Source organism: Schistocerca piceifrons, chromosome 6 (genome assembly GCF_021461385.2).
Source record: "Schistocerca piceifrons isolate TAMUIC-IGC-003096 chromosome 6, iqSchPice1.1, whole genome shotgun sequence".
Classification (NCBI taxonomy): domain Eukaryota; kingdom Metazoa; phylum Arthropoda; class Insecta; order Orthoptera; family Acrididae; genus Schistocerca; species Schistocerca piceifrons.
The window spans coordinates 367,454,392-367,472,377 of NC_060143.1; the positions used below are offsets into that span (position 1 = coordinate 367,454,392).

The 17,986-nt window shown below is 38.4% G+C and overlaps 1 protein-coding gene across 1 annotated transcript in view; it reads right to left on the bottom strand.

Annotated features, from left to right (window-relative positions):
- LOC124802490 (low-density lipoprotein receptor-related protein 1) overlaps positions 1-17,986 on the bottom strand; it is a 735,000-nt gene that overhangs the window by 272,444 nt on the left and 444,570 nt on the right. The window contains exon 19 of the mRNA XM_047263305.1: positions 13,519-13,661. Coding sequence (XP_047119261.1) covers positions 13,519-13,661 — 143 coding nt within the window. The remainder of the gene's footprint in view (positions 1-13,518; positions 13,662-17,986) is intronic.

Below are 17,986 nucleotides of genomic sequence, written 5' to 3' on the forward strand. Positions count from 1 at the left end.
CACCTTGCGCAGTGAATTGACAAAAACTCCTTTCCATTTTGCGGCATTTTCTTCTTTCTCGAAATCATAGCTGTGTGTCTCTGATGTTGACGGCGCCGAAAACATTTCAGGTAACAACTAATCACATTCGTTCAGATGGAATAAAACTGGCTTCTATCTGCCATGTTTACCGATGACGAAAATGAAACAGATGAGATTGACATTGAAATAACACCGTCCTTGAATTTCATTAGGGATATTTTCTTGCACGCCATTTAGATGTGAATCACGTTACACAAGCACTGCATGGAATATTTCTTGCTTTATTTAAGTGCCACAAATCCCCTGAGAGATCCATATTTCATTACATTTCCATCAGACGTCTACCACAATACCAGCGCATGCCATATGCAAAAAAAAAATATATATATATATATATATATATATATATATATATATATATATATATATATATATATATATATATATATATAAAAAAAACAAAGATGATGTGACTTACCAAACGAAAGCGCTGGCACGTCGATAGACACACAAACAAACACAAACACACACACAAAATTCAAGCTTTTGCAACAAACTGTTGCCTCATCAGGAAAGAGGGAAAGACGAAAGGAAGTGGGTTTTAAGGGAGAGGGTAAGGAATCATTCCAATGCCGGGAGCGGAAAGACTTACCTTAGGGGGAAAAAAGGACGGGTATACACTCGCACGCACACACATATCCATCCACACATATACAGACACAAGCCTGGAGCGGAAAAACTTACCTTAGGGGGAAAAAAGGACGGGTATACACTCGCACACACACACACATATACAGACACAAGCCTGGAGCGGAATCCGAATTCATGTTCTCAAACAATGGCAAATCCAGGATGGAATGTATCAATATTATGAGAAGGAAAGTTGTTACCCCATATAGTGGAGATACTGAGTCGCACCAGTTGCCTGAGACTGCAGTCATGTGTGTGTGTGTGTGTGTGTGTGTGTGTGTGTGTGTGTGTGGATGGATATGTGTGTGTGTGCGAGTGTATACCTGTCCTTTTTTCCCCCCAAGGTAAGTCTTTCCGCTCCCGGGATTGGAATGACTCCTTACCCTCTCCCTTAAAACCCACATCCTTTCGTCTTTTCCTCTCCTTCCCTCTTTCCTGATGAGGCAACCGTTGGTTGCGAAAGCTAGAATTTTGTGTGTATGTTTGTGTTTGTTTGTGTGTCTATCGACCTGCCAGCGCTTTCGTTCGGTAAGTCACCTCATCTTTGTTTTTTTATATATATATATATATATATATATATATATATATATATATATATATATATATATATATAAATATAAATATGTCTGCTTGTGTCTGTATGTGTGGATGGATATGTGCGTGTGTGCGAGTGTATACCTGTCCTTTTTTCCCCCTAAGGTAAGTCTTTCCGCTCCCGGGATTGGAATGACTCCTTACCCTCTCCCTTAAAACCCACATCCTTTCGTCTTTCCCTCTCCTTCCCTCTTTCCTGATGAGGCAACAGTTTGTTGCGAAAGCTTGAATTTTGTGTGTGTGTTTGTGTTTGTTTGTGTGTCTATCGACCTGCCAGCGCTTTTGTTCGGTAAGTCACCTCATCTTTGTTTTTATATATATATTTTTTCCCACGTGGAATGTTTCCTTCCATTATATATATTCATATATATATATATATATATATATATATATATATATATATATATATATATATATATATATATATATATAAAAACAAAGATGAGGTGACTTACCGAACAAAAGCGCTGGCAGGTCGATAGACACACAAACAAACACAAACATACACACAAAATTCAAGCTTTCGCAACAAACTGTTGCCTCATCAGGAAAGAGGGAAGGAGAGGGGAAGACGAAAGGAAGTGGGTTTTAAGGGAGAGGGTAAGGAGTCATTCCAATCCCGGGAGCGGAAAGACTTACCTTAGGGGGAAAAAAGGACAGGTATACACTCGCACACACGCACATATCCATCCACACATACAGACACAAGCAGACAGACAGAATTGATATATATATATATATATATATATATATATATATATTTTTTCAGTAATGAAATTAGTCAGAAATAATCCATCACTATTTGAGAAGAACAGTGACGTCAATATCTACAATACTGGAGGTAAAAACAACTTTTATTAGCCGTTATTAAAGCTGGCAGTGGTTCAGAAAGGATTTAAATATGCAGCAACAAAAATCTTTGATCACCTGCCCAATAATATAAAATGTCCGACAGGCAGCAAAGCAAATTTTAAATCTAACCTAAAAATCACTTCTCCTGGACAACTCCTTCTATTCCATGGATTGATTTCTGTTTAAAAACTGGTAGCACATTTGGGGAAAAGACCTTTGTTTTTAAGCATAGTTGCGCGAGCGAGGTGGAAAATATAGTGTGGTCATTAATGTTAACACTAACCATGAGAACATATCCTGTCAACTCATTTGTTGCACATCATTTTACTAAAAGAATTGTTCAAATGTTCTATGGAACATATAATTGACTGACTGACTGACTGACTACAGCATTATTCTGGTGAAGGACTTAGTCCAATAGCTTAATAATATCCAGTAGCCTGTCTACCACTCAGTGCTTCCTCTGTGAGGTGAGTAGCAATCTATCCTAATTCATGTTCTCAAACAATGGCAAATCCAGGATGGAATGTATCAATATTATGAGAAGGAAAGTTGTTACCCCATATAGTGGAGATACTGAGTCGCACCAGTTGCCTGAGACTGCAGTCATATGTGTGTGTGTGTGTGTGTGTGTGTTGTTGACGAAGGCATTAATCGCTGAAAGCTTTAATTGTGAGTGTCATTTTGTTGTGCCTATCTGCGACTCAGCATCTCCGCTATATGGTGAGTAGCAACTTTCCATCTCATAATACTGGTAATTCATGTTCTAGTGATCATTAACCCTTCAACTGTTTTTGACATAAAATTATGTTGAGCTAGCTGATGATATATGTATCTCTGTTTCAACATAATATTACATCCTGGCACATAGCCTTGTATTTTGTTTGTTTTGACATAGTAATTCAATTGGATAGATAAAAAATTCTACTGACAAAGTAGTAGCAGGAAAAAAAAAATATATAAAGGTTATGGAAATGTGCCAGCTTTCAGAGCCAGTGGCTTCTCCTTCTGGCAAAAGGGTTGAAGGAAAATGAAGGAAAAGGGGAGAAAAGTCACCCAGAAACCTGGATCTGGGGAGAATTACAGGATGAGTTGGAAGGACTGATTGTCCCCTGATCTGCCTACTGGGCGACTTTTCCATAATTCTCTCCGTTTCTTAAACCCCATCAGTCCCTTTCCTTCAACCCTCTTTCTTTACCTTCAATCATTCTGCCAGAAAAAGAGGCCACTGGCTCCAAAAGCTTACTTGTTTCCTTATTCTTATACATGTTTTCTCCTGCTGCCACTTGGCAAGTAGATATTTTATGTGCCCAATTATATTATATTTTCAAAAATCAATTATTATTGTTGATATACTGACAACATAATCCATCAGAGGAGAATTAAAGAGTCCTTTGGAGAAAAGAGACGCAGTTATATAATCAGCTAGAGCTCAGATGGATAGCTAGTACTAAACAAAGAAGGGATTGCTGAAAGATGGAATGAATATACAGAGGGGCTCTGCAAGATGAAGTAAACTTGAAAGCAATATTATACACCAGAAATAGACAGTAGCTCAAGATGAGAGGGGAAATATGACTCTGCAAGAAGAATTTGATAGAGCACTGAAAGATCTAAGCTGGAACAAGGCCTATGGAGCAGATGCCATTCTCTTAGAACATTTGATATCCGTGGAAGAGCATGTCATGACAAAACTCTTCCATCTGGTGCGCAAGATATAAAGACAAAGGAGAACTATCCTTAGGCTTGAAAAAGAAAGTAAAAATTTCAATTCCAAAGAAAGCACATGCTGAGAGGTGTGAATATTACTGAGCTGTAAGTTCAAAAAAACATGGCTGCAAAGTACTCACACACACCAATTATTTACATAATAATGGAGAAAATGGTATAAGTCGAACTTGGGGATGATCAGTTTTGGTTCTGAAGAAATGGTGGAACATGTAAGGTAATGCCGACCTTACAATCTACCTTAGAAGAAAGGTTAAAGAAAGGCAAACTTACATTTATAGTTTTTATATATTTTAAGAAAGCTTTTGACAATGTCAATTGGAATGCACTCTTTGAAACTCTAAGGGTAGCTGGGGTAAAATACAGGGAGCAAAAGGTTAATACAACTTGTACAGAAACAAGACAGCAGTTATGACAGTCGAAAGGTATGAAAGGGAAGCAGAGGTTGAGAAGGGAGTGAGACAGGATTGTAGCCTATCCCCAACGTTATTCAATCTGTACACTGATCAAGCAGTAAAGAAAGCAAAATAAAAATTTGGAGAAGGAACTCAAGTTCAGGGAGAAGAAATAAAAACTTTGATGTTTGCCAATGACTGTCAGAGACAGCAAAGTAATTGGAAGTGCACCTGAATGGAATGGACAGTGTCTTGAAAGGAGGATACACGATGAACATTGTCAAAAGTAAAACAAGAGTAATGGTGTGTAGTCAAATTAAATCAGGCGATGCTGAGAGAATTTAATTAGGAAAGTGGTGGACAAGTTTTGCCACTAGGGCACTAAAATAACTGTCGATGGCCGAAGTAGAGAGGATTTAAATGTACACTGGTAATGATAAGAAAAGCAATTATGAGAAAAGAAATTTAACACTAAATGTAAATTTTAGGGTTAGAAATTCTTGTCTGAAGGTATGTGTGTGTTGTGTAGGCTTGTAAACAACTGAAACATAGATGACAAGCAGTTAAGACAAGAAGAGAATAGAAGTTTTTGAAATGTGGTGCTACAGAAGAATGCTGAAGATTAGATAGGTAGATTGCATAATTAATGCGAAGAAACTGAATGGAATGGGGAATAAAAGAAATCTGTCAATAAGAAACTAAAAGAAGGAACTGGTTGATAGGACACATTCTGTAGCCTCAAGGAATTGTCAATTTAGTACTGGAGGGAAGTTTGGGGAATGAAAATTGCAGAGGGAGACCAAGAGACAAGTACAGTAAGCAGGTTCACATGGATGTGGGCTGTAGTAGTTATCTGGAGATGAAGGGGCTTGCACAGGAAATAATGTCTCTCTCGACGAAACTCTCAAGGCCACCAACAGAAGGAACACCAGTACCACCTCTTACAATGGCTACAGTTAACCATCCGTTGCCATGGGTAAAGGAATCATTAATGTCAATGCTGAAGTTCAGTCTACATCCACGAAAGACACATGGTCCGTCGACAAGTGCGGTAGCAGCAATATTCTTCACAGTATTCTTCTTCTTGTCTGCAGCAGATGTCGAAAATTCGATGTTTTCAATTGTTTTATAGACTGTTTGACGAGAACGTCGATGGTACCTTATTTATGAAAATACAAAGTACAATCCCAACAAATTTTACATATTCACATACACCTTTGCCTTTAACCCAAATGAATACAGACTCATTTACAGATATTTTACGTCTACTACAGGTGTACAGGGATAGTGGGGAAGGTGACATATAAACAGATTTACCAAAGTCTTTATTTGCAAGTTCTCCAATATGATATGTGCGATACGAAATAATGTCTCTCTTGACGAAACTCTCAAGGCCACCAACAGAAGGAACACCAGTACCACCTCTTACAATGGCTACAGTTAGCCATCCGTTGCCATGGGTAAAGGAATGATTAATGTCAATGCTGTGCGCTAAGTCCGCAGCTGGCGCGCTGCCAAGATCGCGTAAGCGAGCGTCGCGCGCTGGGGTCAAAGATCAAATTGATAAGAACTTTAACATGGAACATGCTGTTGCCTCCTTGAGCCCCCGGTTCGTGATGTACCCTTGTCCGGTTCTCAGCTACGCTACAGATCATTTTATTTATGAAAATACAAAGTACAATCTCCAACAAATTTTACATATTCACATACACCTTTGCCTTTAACCCAAATGAATACAGACTCATTTACAGATATTTTACGTCTACTACGGGTGTACAGGGATAGTGGGGAAGGTGACATATAAACAGATTTACCAAAGTCTTTATTTGCAAGTTCTCCAATATGATATGTGCGATAGGAAATAATGTCTCCCTCGACGAAACTCTCAAGGCCACCAACAGTTCTCCAATATGATATGTGCGATAGGAAATAATGTCTCTCTCGACGAAACTCTCAAGGCCACCAACAGAAGGAACACCAGTACCACCTCTTACAATGGCTACAGTTAACCATCCGTTGCCATGGGTAAAGGAATCATTAATGTCAATGCTGAAGTTCAGTCTACATCCACGAAGGACACATGGTCCGTCGAAAAGTGCGGTAGCAGCAATATTCTTCAAAGTATTTTTCTTCTTGTCTGCAGCAGATGTCAAAAATTCGATGTTTTCAATTGTTTTATAGACTGTTTGACGAGAACTTCGACGGTACCTTCTGTACGGCATCTGTTGGTGGCCTTGAGAGTTTCGTCGAGAGAGACATTATTTCCTATCGCACATATCATATTGGAGAACTTGCAAATAAAGACTTTGGTAAATCTGTTTATATGTCACCTTCCCCACTATCACTGTGCGCTAAGTCCACGGCGGGCGCACTGCCAAGATTGCGTAAGCGAGCGTCGCGCGCTGGGGCCAAAGGTCAAACTGATAAGAACTTTAACATGGAACATGCTGTTGCCTCCTTGAGCCCCCGGTTCGTGATGTACCCTTGTCCGGTTCTCAGCTACGCTACAGATCAATTTATTTATGAAAATACAAAGTACAATCTCCAACAAATTTTACATATTCACATACACCTTTGCCTTTAACCCAAATGAATACAGACTGATTTACAGATATTTTATGTCGACTACGGGTGTACAGGGATAGTGGGGAAGATGACATATAAACAGTCTATAAACAGTCTATAAAACAATTGAAAACATCGAATTTTTGACACCTGCTGCAGACAAGAAGAAGAATACTGTGAAGAATATTGCTGCTACCGCACTTGTCGACGGACCATGTGTCTTTCGTGGATGTAGACTGAACTTCAGCATTGACATTAATGATTCCTTTACCCATGGCAACGGATGGTTAACAGTAGCCATTGTAAGAGGTGGTACTGGTGTTCCTTCTGTTGGTGGCCTTGAGAGTTTCGTCGAGAGAGACATTATTTCCTATCGCACATGTCATATTGGAGAACTTGCAAATAAAGACTTTGGTAAATCTGTTTATATGTCACCTTCCCCACTATCCCTGTACACCCGTAGTAGACGTAAAATATCTGTAAATGAGTCTGTATTCATTTGGGTTAAAGGCAAAGGTGTATGTGAATACGTAAAATTTGTTGGAGATTGTACTTTGTATTTTCATAAATAAATTGATCTGTAGCATAGCTGAGAACCGGACAAGGGTACATCACGAACTGGGGGCTCAAGGAGGCAACAGCATGTTCCATGTTAAAGTTCTTATCAATTTGACCTTTGACCCCAGCGCGCGACGCTCGCTTATGCAATCTTGGCAGCGCGCCAGCCGCGGACTTAGCGCACAGCTGCATCAAATCAGTCTTTGGACTGAAGACCACAACAACAACAATTCATCACATGACCCATTTATGAGAGGAGTAGCAAGGACAGCTGCATCAAATCAGTCTTTGGACTGAAGACCACAACAACAACAATTCATCACATGAGCCATTTATGAGAGGTGCTGCATTCTGCCCATCATCAAAACTATTTCAGCATTCACTCTACCTCCTTCAGTAGGTAGGTTTATAAAGAACTTATTTAGAATATGGTGACTTAGTAGCTGGTGTGTGTGTGTGTGTGTGTGTGTGTAAAAAGCTATGGGCTATGAGCTTTGGATGATTCTGAATGTGTTATTTTGTGGCCACAAGCATGTATTGATGAAGAATATACTAAAACATCCAGCAAAAGAAATGAAGCTTGCAGTGGAAGCATGATGAGTAATTCACAGGACAATGAGTTTGACAACTAACCTGACTGTCTACTTTGTGTGAGCATGTACAGAACCTGAAGTGAATGTGTTTTGATGACATTTGTGCAGTACCAATAAAGTATTAATTTATTGGAGTTTCAGGACTGGAAATTGCAATATACAATTCATAGGATTATTGAAAACTAATTCTGAAATACCAGCTAGGTAAGGGAGACAGATCTGGAAAGTGAGACTCCTTGTCAAATGTTGACGATCTTCTCTGTCTAATTGAAAGACATTTTCTGGTATATGTGCCAGCTACAAAGAAAAAGGTGAATGCAATGGGAACGTGCACTGTTAGTGCATCAGAAATATTAGAAGACAACCAATTCACCAATGTAAAGAGAGTGATGTTGAACTGTGTGCAGCTACCTGTCTGGAAATCTTTCCATACATAGAGACCATTTTAACTTACTGACCAAGTTTTTTGTAATTATAGTGGGCTGAAACATCTTTTGAGTAAGTTGCAAAATTTCATGTCTGTAAATCAAATATAAGTTCAGTTATCCTACAACCAACTTGCCCATATTGTTCAAGCCCTAAGAATGGAACACTGGGAAACGCAAATGTGTCTCGAACAAAAACAATGAAGACATTAAAAATTGATAAAATATTTGTGAAAAAAGCTAATCAAGCATAGCAAACGTCGTGTACACTATAAATCCAAACATCACCTCAGCCTTACTAATTACCATAGGAGATATTTATTCAATTCCTGGATTAGGATATTCATGTTTGACACATTTAGATTTGAGAGCAGCTCCACTGCCTGGATTGCAAGAAAGTCTCATTGTTGCTCTACCACTTAGGAAGACACGTTCAGATGCTGTTTGGGCGACAACATTAAATACTGACAATTGTGAGAACTACTGTTCCACGTAATCATATCTCACTATAAGGAAATTTTGCTACATGGAGACCGCTAGTTCTATAGCCTAAGACCTCCATGGTGGATGGTGTCTAGCATTCTTAGATAAGGTCCTGCTGATCTGTACATCATGCAGCTGCCCTCTAACCATGATCAATTAGGGCTTCAAAATCTTTAGAGCCCTAAAGTTCTTCTTTTAAGAACTTTTAGGTGTATTAGCCAGTTAAATTTCTCATCAAATATATGGGCGAAAATAATGTTTTCAAGTCTCAATGTTATTGCATTAAAAACATGTTAACACACAAAGACAGATTAACATACATACAGACACACACACACACACACACACACACACACACACACACAATTAACACACAAAGACAGATTAACATACAGACAGACACACACACACACACACACACACACACACACACACACACACACACACACACACGCACACACACAATTTTCTCAGGGGAGAATGGACAGCTTGCAGCTTCCTCCCAAATCTCCAGTCTCCTCTGTGTCATTTGTATTTAGTGGGCATTATCATCAGTCTCTAGATTGGGACCTCAACAGAAGATTTTAGAATCATCCATAAACAGAAAACAACCAACTAGGCTCCTTACTGTTTATACTATATTGTCTGTTCCTGTTCCAAAAATTGTGACATTTAAGAATTCCCCCCACCTTATTACGAACTCATCATCTGAAGTAGCATTGGCAACGAATAATTGCAATACAATTGGGAGACAATTACAAGATCCCAATTGTGTTCCTGTCGTAGGACGTTATATTGCCACGTTGTATAACAGGTTTCATTAAAATCAAGAATATGCCTAGTAACTGTTCCCTGCATACAAAGTCCTCTTGTTTTGCAGACTTTAGTAAGGTAAGTTTGTCAAGTGTTGAGTGATATATGTTGAGCCCAGACTGGACTTGACATAGTAGCTTTCTGTATTCAAGGGCCCACACAAAGCAGCAGATGATCTTGAGCTCAAAGTTTTCCTCATGCATCTGCTGAGAGTCATATTTTTATAGCTAATCAGTTTTTTGCAGTTAGCTTTTGGGTTCAAGAGAGGAACAATAGCTGCCTCTCTCCATGAGTTGGAATTCACCTTCAATCCGAATTCAGTTAGAAAAAGTGAAGAGATGTTCTTTTGAACTATTCCTTAAATCCTTTAATATTCATACATCACTCCACCTAACCCTGCTGGTGTACTGTAGTTCACCGACAATGCATGTTCTAATGTCCACATAGTGAAAGGGCAATTGTACTTTAACAAATTCAATGAACTCGACTGGGTTTCGATAGTAAAGGTATACAAAATCAAGGCTAATATTGGATGAAAGTCTGTGTACATGACTGGTGGTTTCATAGCCTTAAACGTGATAGCATTTGGAGAGGGTGTAGTTCACCAATTAATGGTATTCCTTTGAGTATGGTTTATTCAACAAGAAGCAGGAGTACCCAAATACACATTACACTGTCAATGTATACCAGCAAAGGAACAGTGTGTGAAAAGTGAAGTCATAGAGAAGCTCTGTACAATATTTAACTTTAATGCATACAGATATTCAGAGGTGTTCGACTGCTTCATAACAGTCATACATAATCAAAACAACATATCTTCCAGCAACCATTTTAAAATGGACAGTAATAAATTTTTTTCCCCCATCTTATTCCAGGTTTACTTCCTAGATATATAATCATCCGTGATACTGCTTCACACACAATAAGCAGAACAATAAACCAATTTTCTCTTGTTTGTTGCAAAGTAAAATACAGGACTAGCATGCAAGCACTCATGTAAATTATGAGCCAGATCTAATAAATGCGGAATATCTGACACAAGTTAAGGGGTGGCAATATACTCCTGTGCATTCCACGAATGACATTTAGAAGGAAAGATTTGTTACTCTCCATTGGCCATCATATCAGTCATAGTCAAACTGGGCAAAGTGATTTGGAATCTCATTAAAAATAAAGACATATAATCAAAATGTGTCAAGCATTGCACTTTTGGAGATGAGAAAAAGTATGGTTGAGACTTTAGTTGATATGACATTAAAAAACAAAGAAAGCAAGTCACACTTGGAAAGTTTGGCAAGAGAATGCTTTGATGAATGAAGAAACTGAAACTACAGTAATATCAGTCTGCACACTTTCAAATGAAGGGTTGTCATTAGTGTCAATAGAATTTCAATGGCAGATGAAAGTTCCATGGACAAAGGAAACAAAGACTGTTATATCATTGTGGAACATTCACAGTAATAGTGATGCTAGAGAAATGCAGTGAGAGGGTAATATAAGATAAACGAATGTCTCATTTCTACTCTTGTTGTTACAGCAAAATGGGTATTTACATCAGTGAGTGTCTAGGAATATATTTTGTATGAGACAACTTCACATTTAAGGGAATGGTAATGTGAATAGTTGCCTTATGAATCTATTGTTCTGATTCGAAAGAGTAGCAGTCAAATCCCTGTCCAGTCATCAAAATTTTAGTTCTTTGTCGCTTCCCTAAGTAGATTTTTAAAAAAGTTAGTATAGTTTCTTGAGCTCTGTCTAATAACTTTACGAAATGCATTCAAGTTATAACACCTCCGATTTTTTTTCTCAGAAAATGATTACACAAAAACTTTGAAATTTGTGTCAGTTCTCAACACAATCTCCCTGCAGCCGTACAAATTTTTCACAATGTTGATGCCATGATTCCAGGGCCACTGTGAACACTTCCCTAGGAGTCTGGTTTGACCACTGGCTTAGCATTACTGGCATGGTTAGTGAATGTGTAACCAAAGAGTGTGTTTTTCATAATTGAAAACAGCCAGAAGTTGCTAGGAGCTAGGTCAGGTGAGTAGGGAGCATGAAGAAACTACGGCATCTTGTTCGCCTGATAGGCTGGTACGTTGTCTTGGTGAAAAAGCACACGTGCAGCCTTTCCCAGCCATTTTTCACTCAATGCTGGATGGAACTTGCTCTTCAAAACATCTTGGTAGGATGCATCTGTCACTGTAGTGCCCTTTAGAGCACAATGAATAAGGATTATGCCACTGCTGTCCCAGAACAAAGCCACCATCATTTTTTCAGCACTGTCGCTTACCCAGAATTTTTTGGTAACGTAAGTGTGCGTGCTTACACCGAGCTGACTGGCTCGGTTTTCAGGATTTGAAACCAGCATCCATGTCTAATTAATTGTCACAATTAATGATATCAATATAATGGAAGGAAACATTCCACGTGGGAAAAAATATATATAAAAACAAAGATGAGGTGACTTACCGAACAAAAGCGCTGGCAGGTCGATAGACACACAAACAAACACAAACACACACACAAAATTCAAGCTTTCGCAACAAACTGTTGCCTCATCAGGAAAGAGGGAAGGAGAGGGGAAGACGAAAGGAAGTGGGTTTTAAGGGAGAGGGTAAGGAGTCATTCCAATCCCGGGAGCGGAAAGACTTACCTTAGGGGGAAAAAAGGACAGGTGTGGATGGATATGTGCGTGTGTGCGAGTGTATACCTGTCCTTTTTTCCCCCTAAGGTAAGTCTTTCCGCTCCCGGGATTGGAATGACTCCTTACCCTCTCCCTTAAAACCCACTTCCTTTCGTCTTCCCCTCTCCTTCCCTCTTTCCTGATGAGGCAACAGTTTGTTGCGAAAGCTTGAATTTTGTGTGTGTGTTTGTGTTTGTTTGTGTGTCTATCGACCTGCCAGCGCTTTTGTTCGGTAAGTCACCTCATCTTTGTTTTTATATATAATTGTCACAATTGATGAAAAGGAAGTCCCATTCATGCCATCATCATGCATCAACATTACCAGGCAACAAGCCACGCATGCAGCCTTGTGGCATTCGTGACACCCACTTGGAAGATACTTTTGGAACTTTCAGGTATTCATGCAGGATTGTGTGCAGAGAACCCATAGAAATGTCAGTTTCAGAGGCAGTGTGTTCCATGCTCATTTAGCAATCTTCCAAAACAACTTTCTCAACTAGCTCAAACACGTCATGAGACTGGCTGGTGTGAGGCCAAAACTGTCTCAGTTTGTGTCATATGACGACTCAGTTTGTGTCATATGACGATTGGTCTTCTTTGAACTGCTGCACCTACTAATGTACATTAGAGACATCCGTGACACCATCACCACGTCTTACTCAACTGGTAATGATTTTCAATCAGTGTCACACCACACAAATGAGGAAAATGAATGATTACACACTCTTATTGTAATGAAATCATTGCCACTTTAAGTATCAAAAACACCTCTCATTCTAGCTGCTGCCACTAGACTTCTGTATGCTATAAAGTGCTGAAATTTCTGTCATGCTTTCAAAGCAAGTGCATGCATATTTTAAAACAAATCACATGTTTCTATCTATTCCCTGTCCTGAGGCAAAAAAATAAGATGCATTATGGCTTGAATGCATCTCTTGTTGATGACATACAAAATCCTAATCTTCATTTCTGTCTTTCTCGAGTGTAAACAGAATGATGCTCCCACTCTAGCTGAAGCGCATTTCATAACTATTCTTAACTTATAACAAAGAGAAACTTCCATTCCACCCAAAGCAGTTAATAAAACTGAAGTAAAGTGAGAAACTAGTCTGTACCTGATCACCAGCTTGGCACTTGGCACTGCAGTCTGCTTCGTCACTACCATCATCACAGTCATCAGATGAATCGCATCTCAGTTCAAGTGAAATGCACCTTTTGTTCTTGCATGTAAACTCTGTTATACTGCATTTTGGGTAAACTGTAAACAATTCAAGTGTCAATCTATACAATATAAAGAGTACAGGAAATTTCTTAATGTGTATTGGTACATAATCTTTCATTTTATTTTTACAAACATCAGAGATGATTAAAAATAATACTAGCCTTGAGAACATCTGATTTATGAACTTCTTTGCATGAATGCTTAAAATGGCTGCCAGGTTGGAACTATTTGGAATGTACAGCTTTGGGGAAGAAATGGGTTTACCATAAACACGTCTATACACACTAATGTTTGTGAAAATCACAACCTTAATGATACATTTGAACGAAATTAACTTTATAGTTCTTGACAACACACAACTGATTAGAATTTCAAAACTGTAACTGCTCTCTGACAATAAGAATTCAGTATGGTGTGAAGTTCCCAAGTACTGCAATTATGAACCTCTAAACCACTTACATGCTGACAACATCCAGTTGTATCTAATGGCCAGTCATGCAAATATTTCCGCTGCTGGTATGAATGACACCATTTGTTCAGTCTCACGATGGTCACAAACTCTGAGTCTTCAACTAAACCCTAAGAAGTCATATGTCATCCTCATACTACACTGAAAGTTGACTAGAAGGCAGTTTCACGAAATAGTTCCTCCAGCATACCTTGATGGTGTCCGTCCAACTACCCCTGAAAAACAGTGACGGATATTGGAATAATCTTGGATGAGGATCTAAATTGAAGAGATGGAACTGACACAGCATGCCTCTTAGCTACACACAATCCAAACTATTTAGAAAAATATTTGCACCTCATATAAAACAAAATATATTCCAGTCTTTAGTCCTGCCAAATCTTTACTACTGTGGTGTAGTTAGACATGCCCAACTAGTGAAAACTCCAAGATGACTTGAGCCAGTTAGGAATGAAGATACGTTTACAACACTTGAGTCTTTGATCACATCAATCCTTCCTATGCTCAGGTTGGATGTGACTGGGCAGGTGACATATTTTTCACATGCTCAGGTTTCTTTATCACTGTTTTTTAGTTATATGTGTCCTCAGTATACCTTCTCCAATATCAAATACCTACCTTCATTCCACAATTACAAAGTTGGCAACTTGGCTGCACCTATGCATAACACTAAATCCATGCCCTTCTCCATTTCAGCCATGTGATTCTTAAACCAACTACCCAGAAACATGTGTCTCACACAAAACCATTCGTCATTCAACAAGAGATTGACGCTTTATCTGTCATCACTGGCATAGCTTCCCTCTTTACATATCCCACCTGTTTCCCATCTGTCCAACAGTGAAGCCGTATCTCTGTCTCATTGTTAACACTATCCATGGCTTTCTTTTCCCAATCTATTTCTGTTTCCTTCCTTCCATCTCATCTGCTAAGCTCACCATATTATTCCTCCAACTTCTTTTACAAATTTCCTTTCCCTTTGTACTACTGCCACACATATCTGTTGAATTTCATTACTCACATAAAGCAAGAAAGTAATAACAAAATTTCTTAACACAACGTACTTCTGAAATTTCACATACTCATTGCTCTTATCTATAATCACTTACTGCTTATGCATATTGTAATGATAATTCAATAAGAATATCTGGTTTGATGTAAGAGAGGGTGTGAAGGACCTCACCTTGCTAAATACATAAATAAATATAAATAAAAGAAGACTTGGATACATTCCAGGGGAAACCTCCTTCCACATTGTTGCCAGAGAACAAACAGAAACAAGTTCCCGACCAACTATATCCCAGACATGTTCCGTGGATGACATGAAAGCTGGGCATGCATGCCAGGAGTCAGCATGACTGCTTTGGTATTCATAGGCTAATTTCAGTCTGATGTATTTGTAGTTTCTTTATAATCAGAACTGACAAATTGCCTTGTGTGCTACCTGCCCAGTCCACTGCAGTGACATCAAACTGTCAATCCACAGGGGCCCACACCCACACTGGTGTTCCCGTGCCTTGCAATTATTGTGTACAAAACATCTGTATTCATGTCTATGTCATGAGATGTTCTTAATCTCAAGTTATGGACACAATAATTGATCCAGTGTCCATTCACTGTTGTGTAAAACCTTCACATGCTTTCACAGTTGCAATTAATTTTATGGTTTTTCATTAATCCAGTTTGTTGTAACTCTGATGTTTCCAGTCACACAGCGGAGGACATAGGTGAGTCTCCTCTCTGGAATGTAGCCTCTTCTCACTGGTGTGCTGATTTACACGTCCTTCCTGTTGGTGTTCATAATGGGCATTCTTCCTGATGTTGCAATTTTCACAAACATTAGTGTTTCAAACAATTGCATACGTTTTACTGGATTCATTTTTTTTTCTTTTTTTTTTTCAAAACACGAAAGTGAGACTAAGACTAACTAAAAAAATATAATAATTAAATTTTGCAGTGTGTCACTGGTGGAACATCAGCTGTAAAAGCTTCAATGATCACATAGTAACACAGAGAGTGTCTAAAATGAAACAGATCAGTTTATGAAAAACAGCTGCTTTAAAAAATACATTGGGTAACTTGTTTGGGACATTCACAAATCTGTAACATATAAGGTGAAAACTGAAGCAGATTGGGTGATGAAGCACATGTTAATCCCCTGAACAAAAATATTAGCTTGTAGATGTCGATATTTGTGAAAAATAATTATAGCTGAAAATGGGACACGCTGTCTCCCTTGCTTCTGAAATATGAAAAAATAATGAGTGAGAAAAAGGACTAAATTAGCATATAAATCAGAATACTGGATTATTCAAGAAAATGACCTTATTTAACAACCTTTGAGTTTTTTGCAGGTATCTCATTGTGGCATTTTTCTGTGATTCTATGTGAAAGATATGATTCTGTCGCCCATCGCTCACTGACCTGGAATACCTTAAATATGGGGCAACAAAACAGCAACTAACATAATATTTGAGAATATCCTGCAATGTATTTGGGAGTAACTCTCATATTTTGTTCATCCTTGCCATGTTATTAACTGCTGTGTTGTGATCACAATGTGGCTGATTAGATAACCATAATGGTCATTTCATGGCAATTTGAGGTTACACAGAGGGTATTCACAGTCATTCTTTCTACACAACATCTGTGAATGTAACTGTGGAGGCTTTTGATAGAGGCAAATGATATAATCTGAATATGATTTTAGTTTCAGACCTCATACATTTCCAGATAGCTAAGTTTAAATTACTACCAAATAGTAATCTAAATACTCCAATGTAAGCAGAAACATCTTACTGAAAGAAAGCAAATGAAACTCCACCTAGCAGAATATTTTGACAATTTCCAGTAGCACTTGAGCACTGCCTGTTCTCTGTAAATATTTATATGTGCAGCTTATTAACTGTAATAACACAGAAGAACTCCCTCAAACATCCCAAGTGGGTGCTAGTAGCCCAGTTTTCTTGTGTAGTCTAAAATAAAAACTATCATTATGATCATCAATATCATGTTCTATGCAGACTTCCAACGACGAAACAAAAATTAATTGGGTTTCCAACAATGCAGAAAGTGTGTACTAAAAATACTCTAATAAAAACATAAAAGAGGGATTTGAAGAACAGCAGCAATGATTCATCTTATGTTGTATCTATTACACTTAACAAATAAAGTGAAGATTTTATGCAATGTATACCACATCCCACAAAGAAACATACAGGGTGCATCACCTAAGACTTGCACCATAAATATTATTCAAATAAAAACTGTGATTGTTGTGCAGTTTTTGCATAATGGATTGGTACTCAGGGGCTCTTACTCTTAGCCAATCAACAGGATGTAATAATACTTAGAAAGCGTACATTTTGCCCAAACATACACTTTTTAAATGAAAAAATGCCTATTGACATTGATGGACTAAAAGTACATTTTCTAGAATCTGTGGAAGATGGTCTGCTAGAAGGCTGCAATACTTGTGCTTGTTCAGTGTTCTGTCTATGAAAAACACGACTATGAGCTGAAGGTTCACTATTCCAACACGACATGTCTAGGCTCCATGGACATTGATGTTCCACCTGATGAAGCCAACAGAGATTGTCAGCAGACCAATAGTGCATTGGTAAACCCCATCGTCCACTCACAACCTACAACTTGTTGGACTGCCGCACACTAACTGACTAGCAAGTCACAATGCTGTCTAAGAACACAGAAGCACATTGTAAGCAATCATAACATCATACCTAGGAACCATGCTGGCTGAATGACACGAACAAGTGTCAATCTAGGTCAACTTAGAAACTATGCAGGCTGAATGGCACAAACGAGTGTCAATTTGGAAACTTTGCAAAGTATGATATCTCATAAATGAATTGCCCTAGAATCATGCAACAAT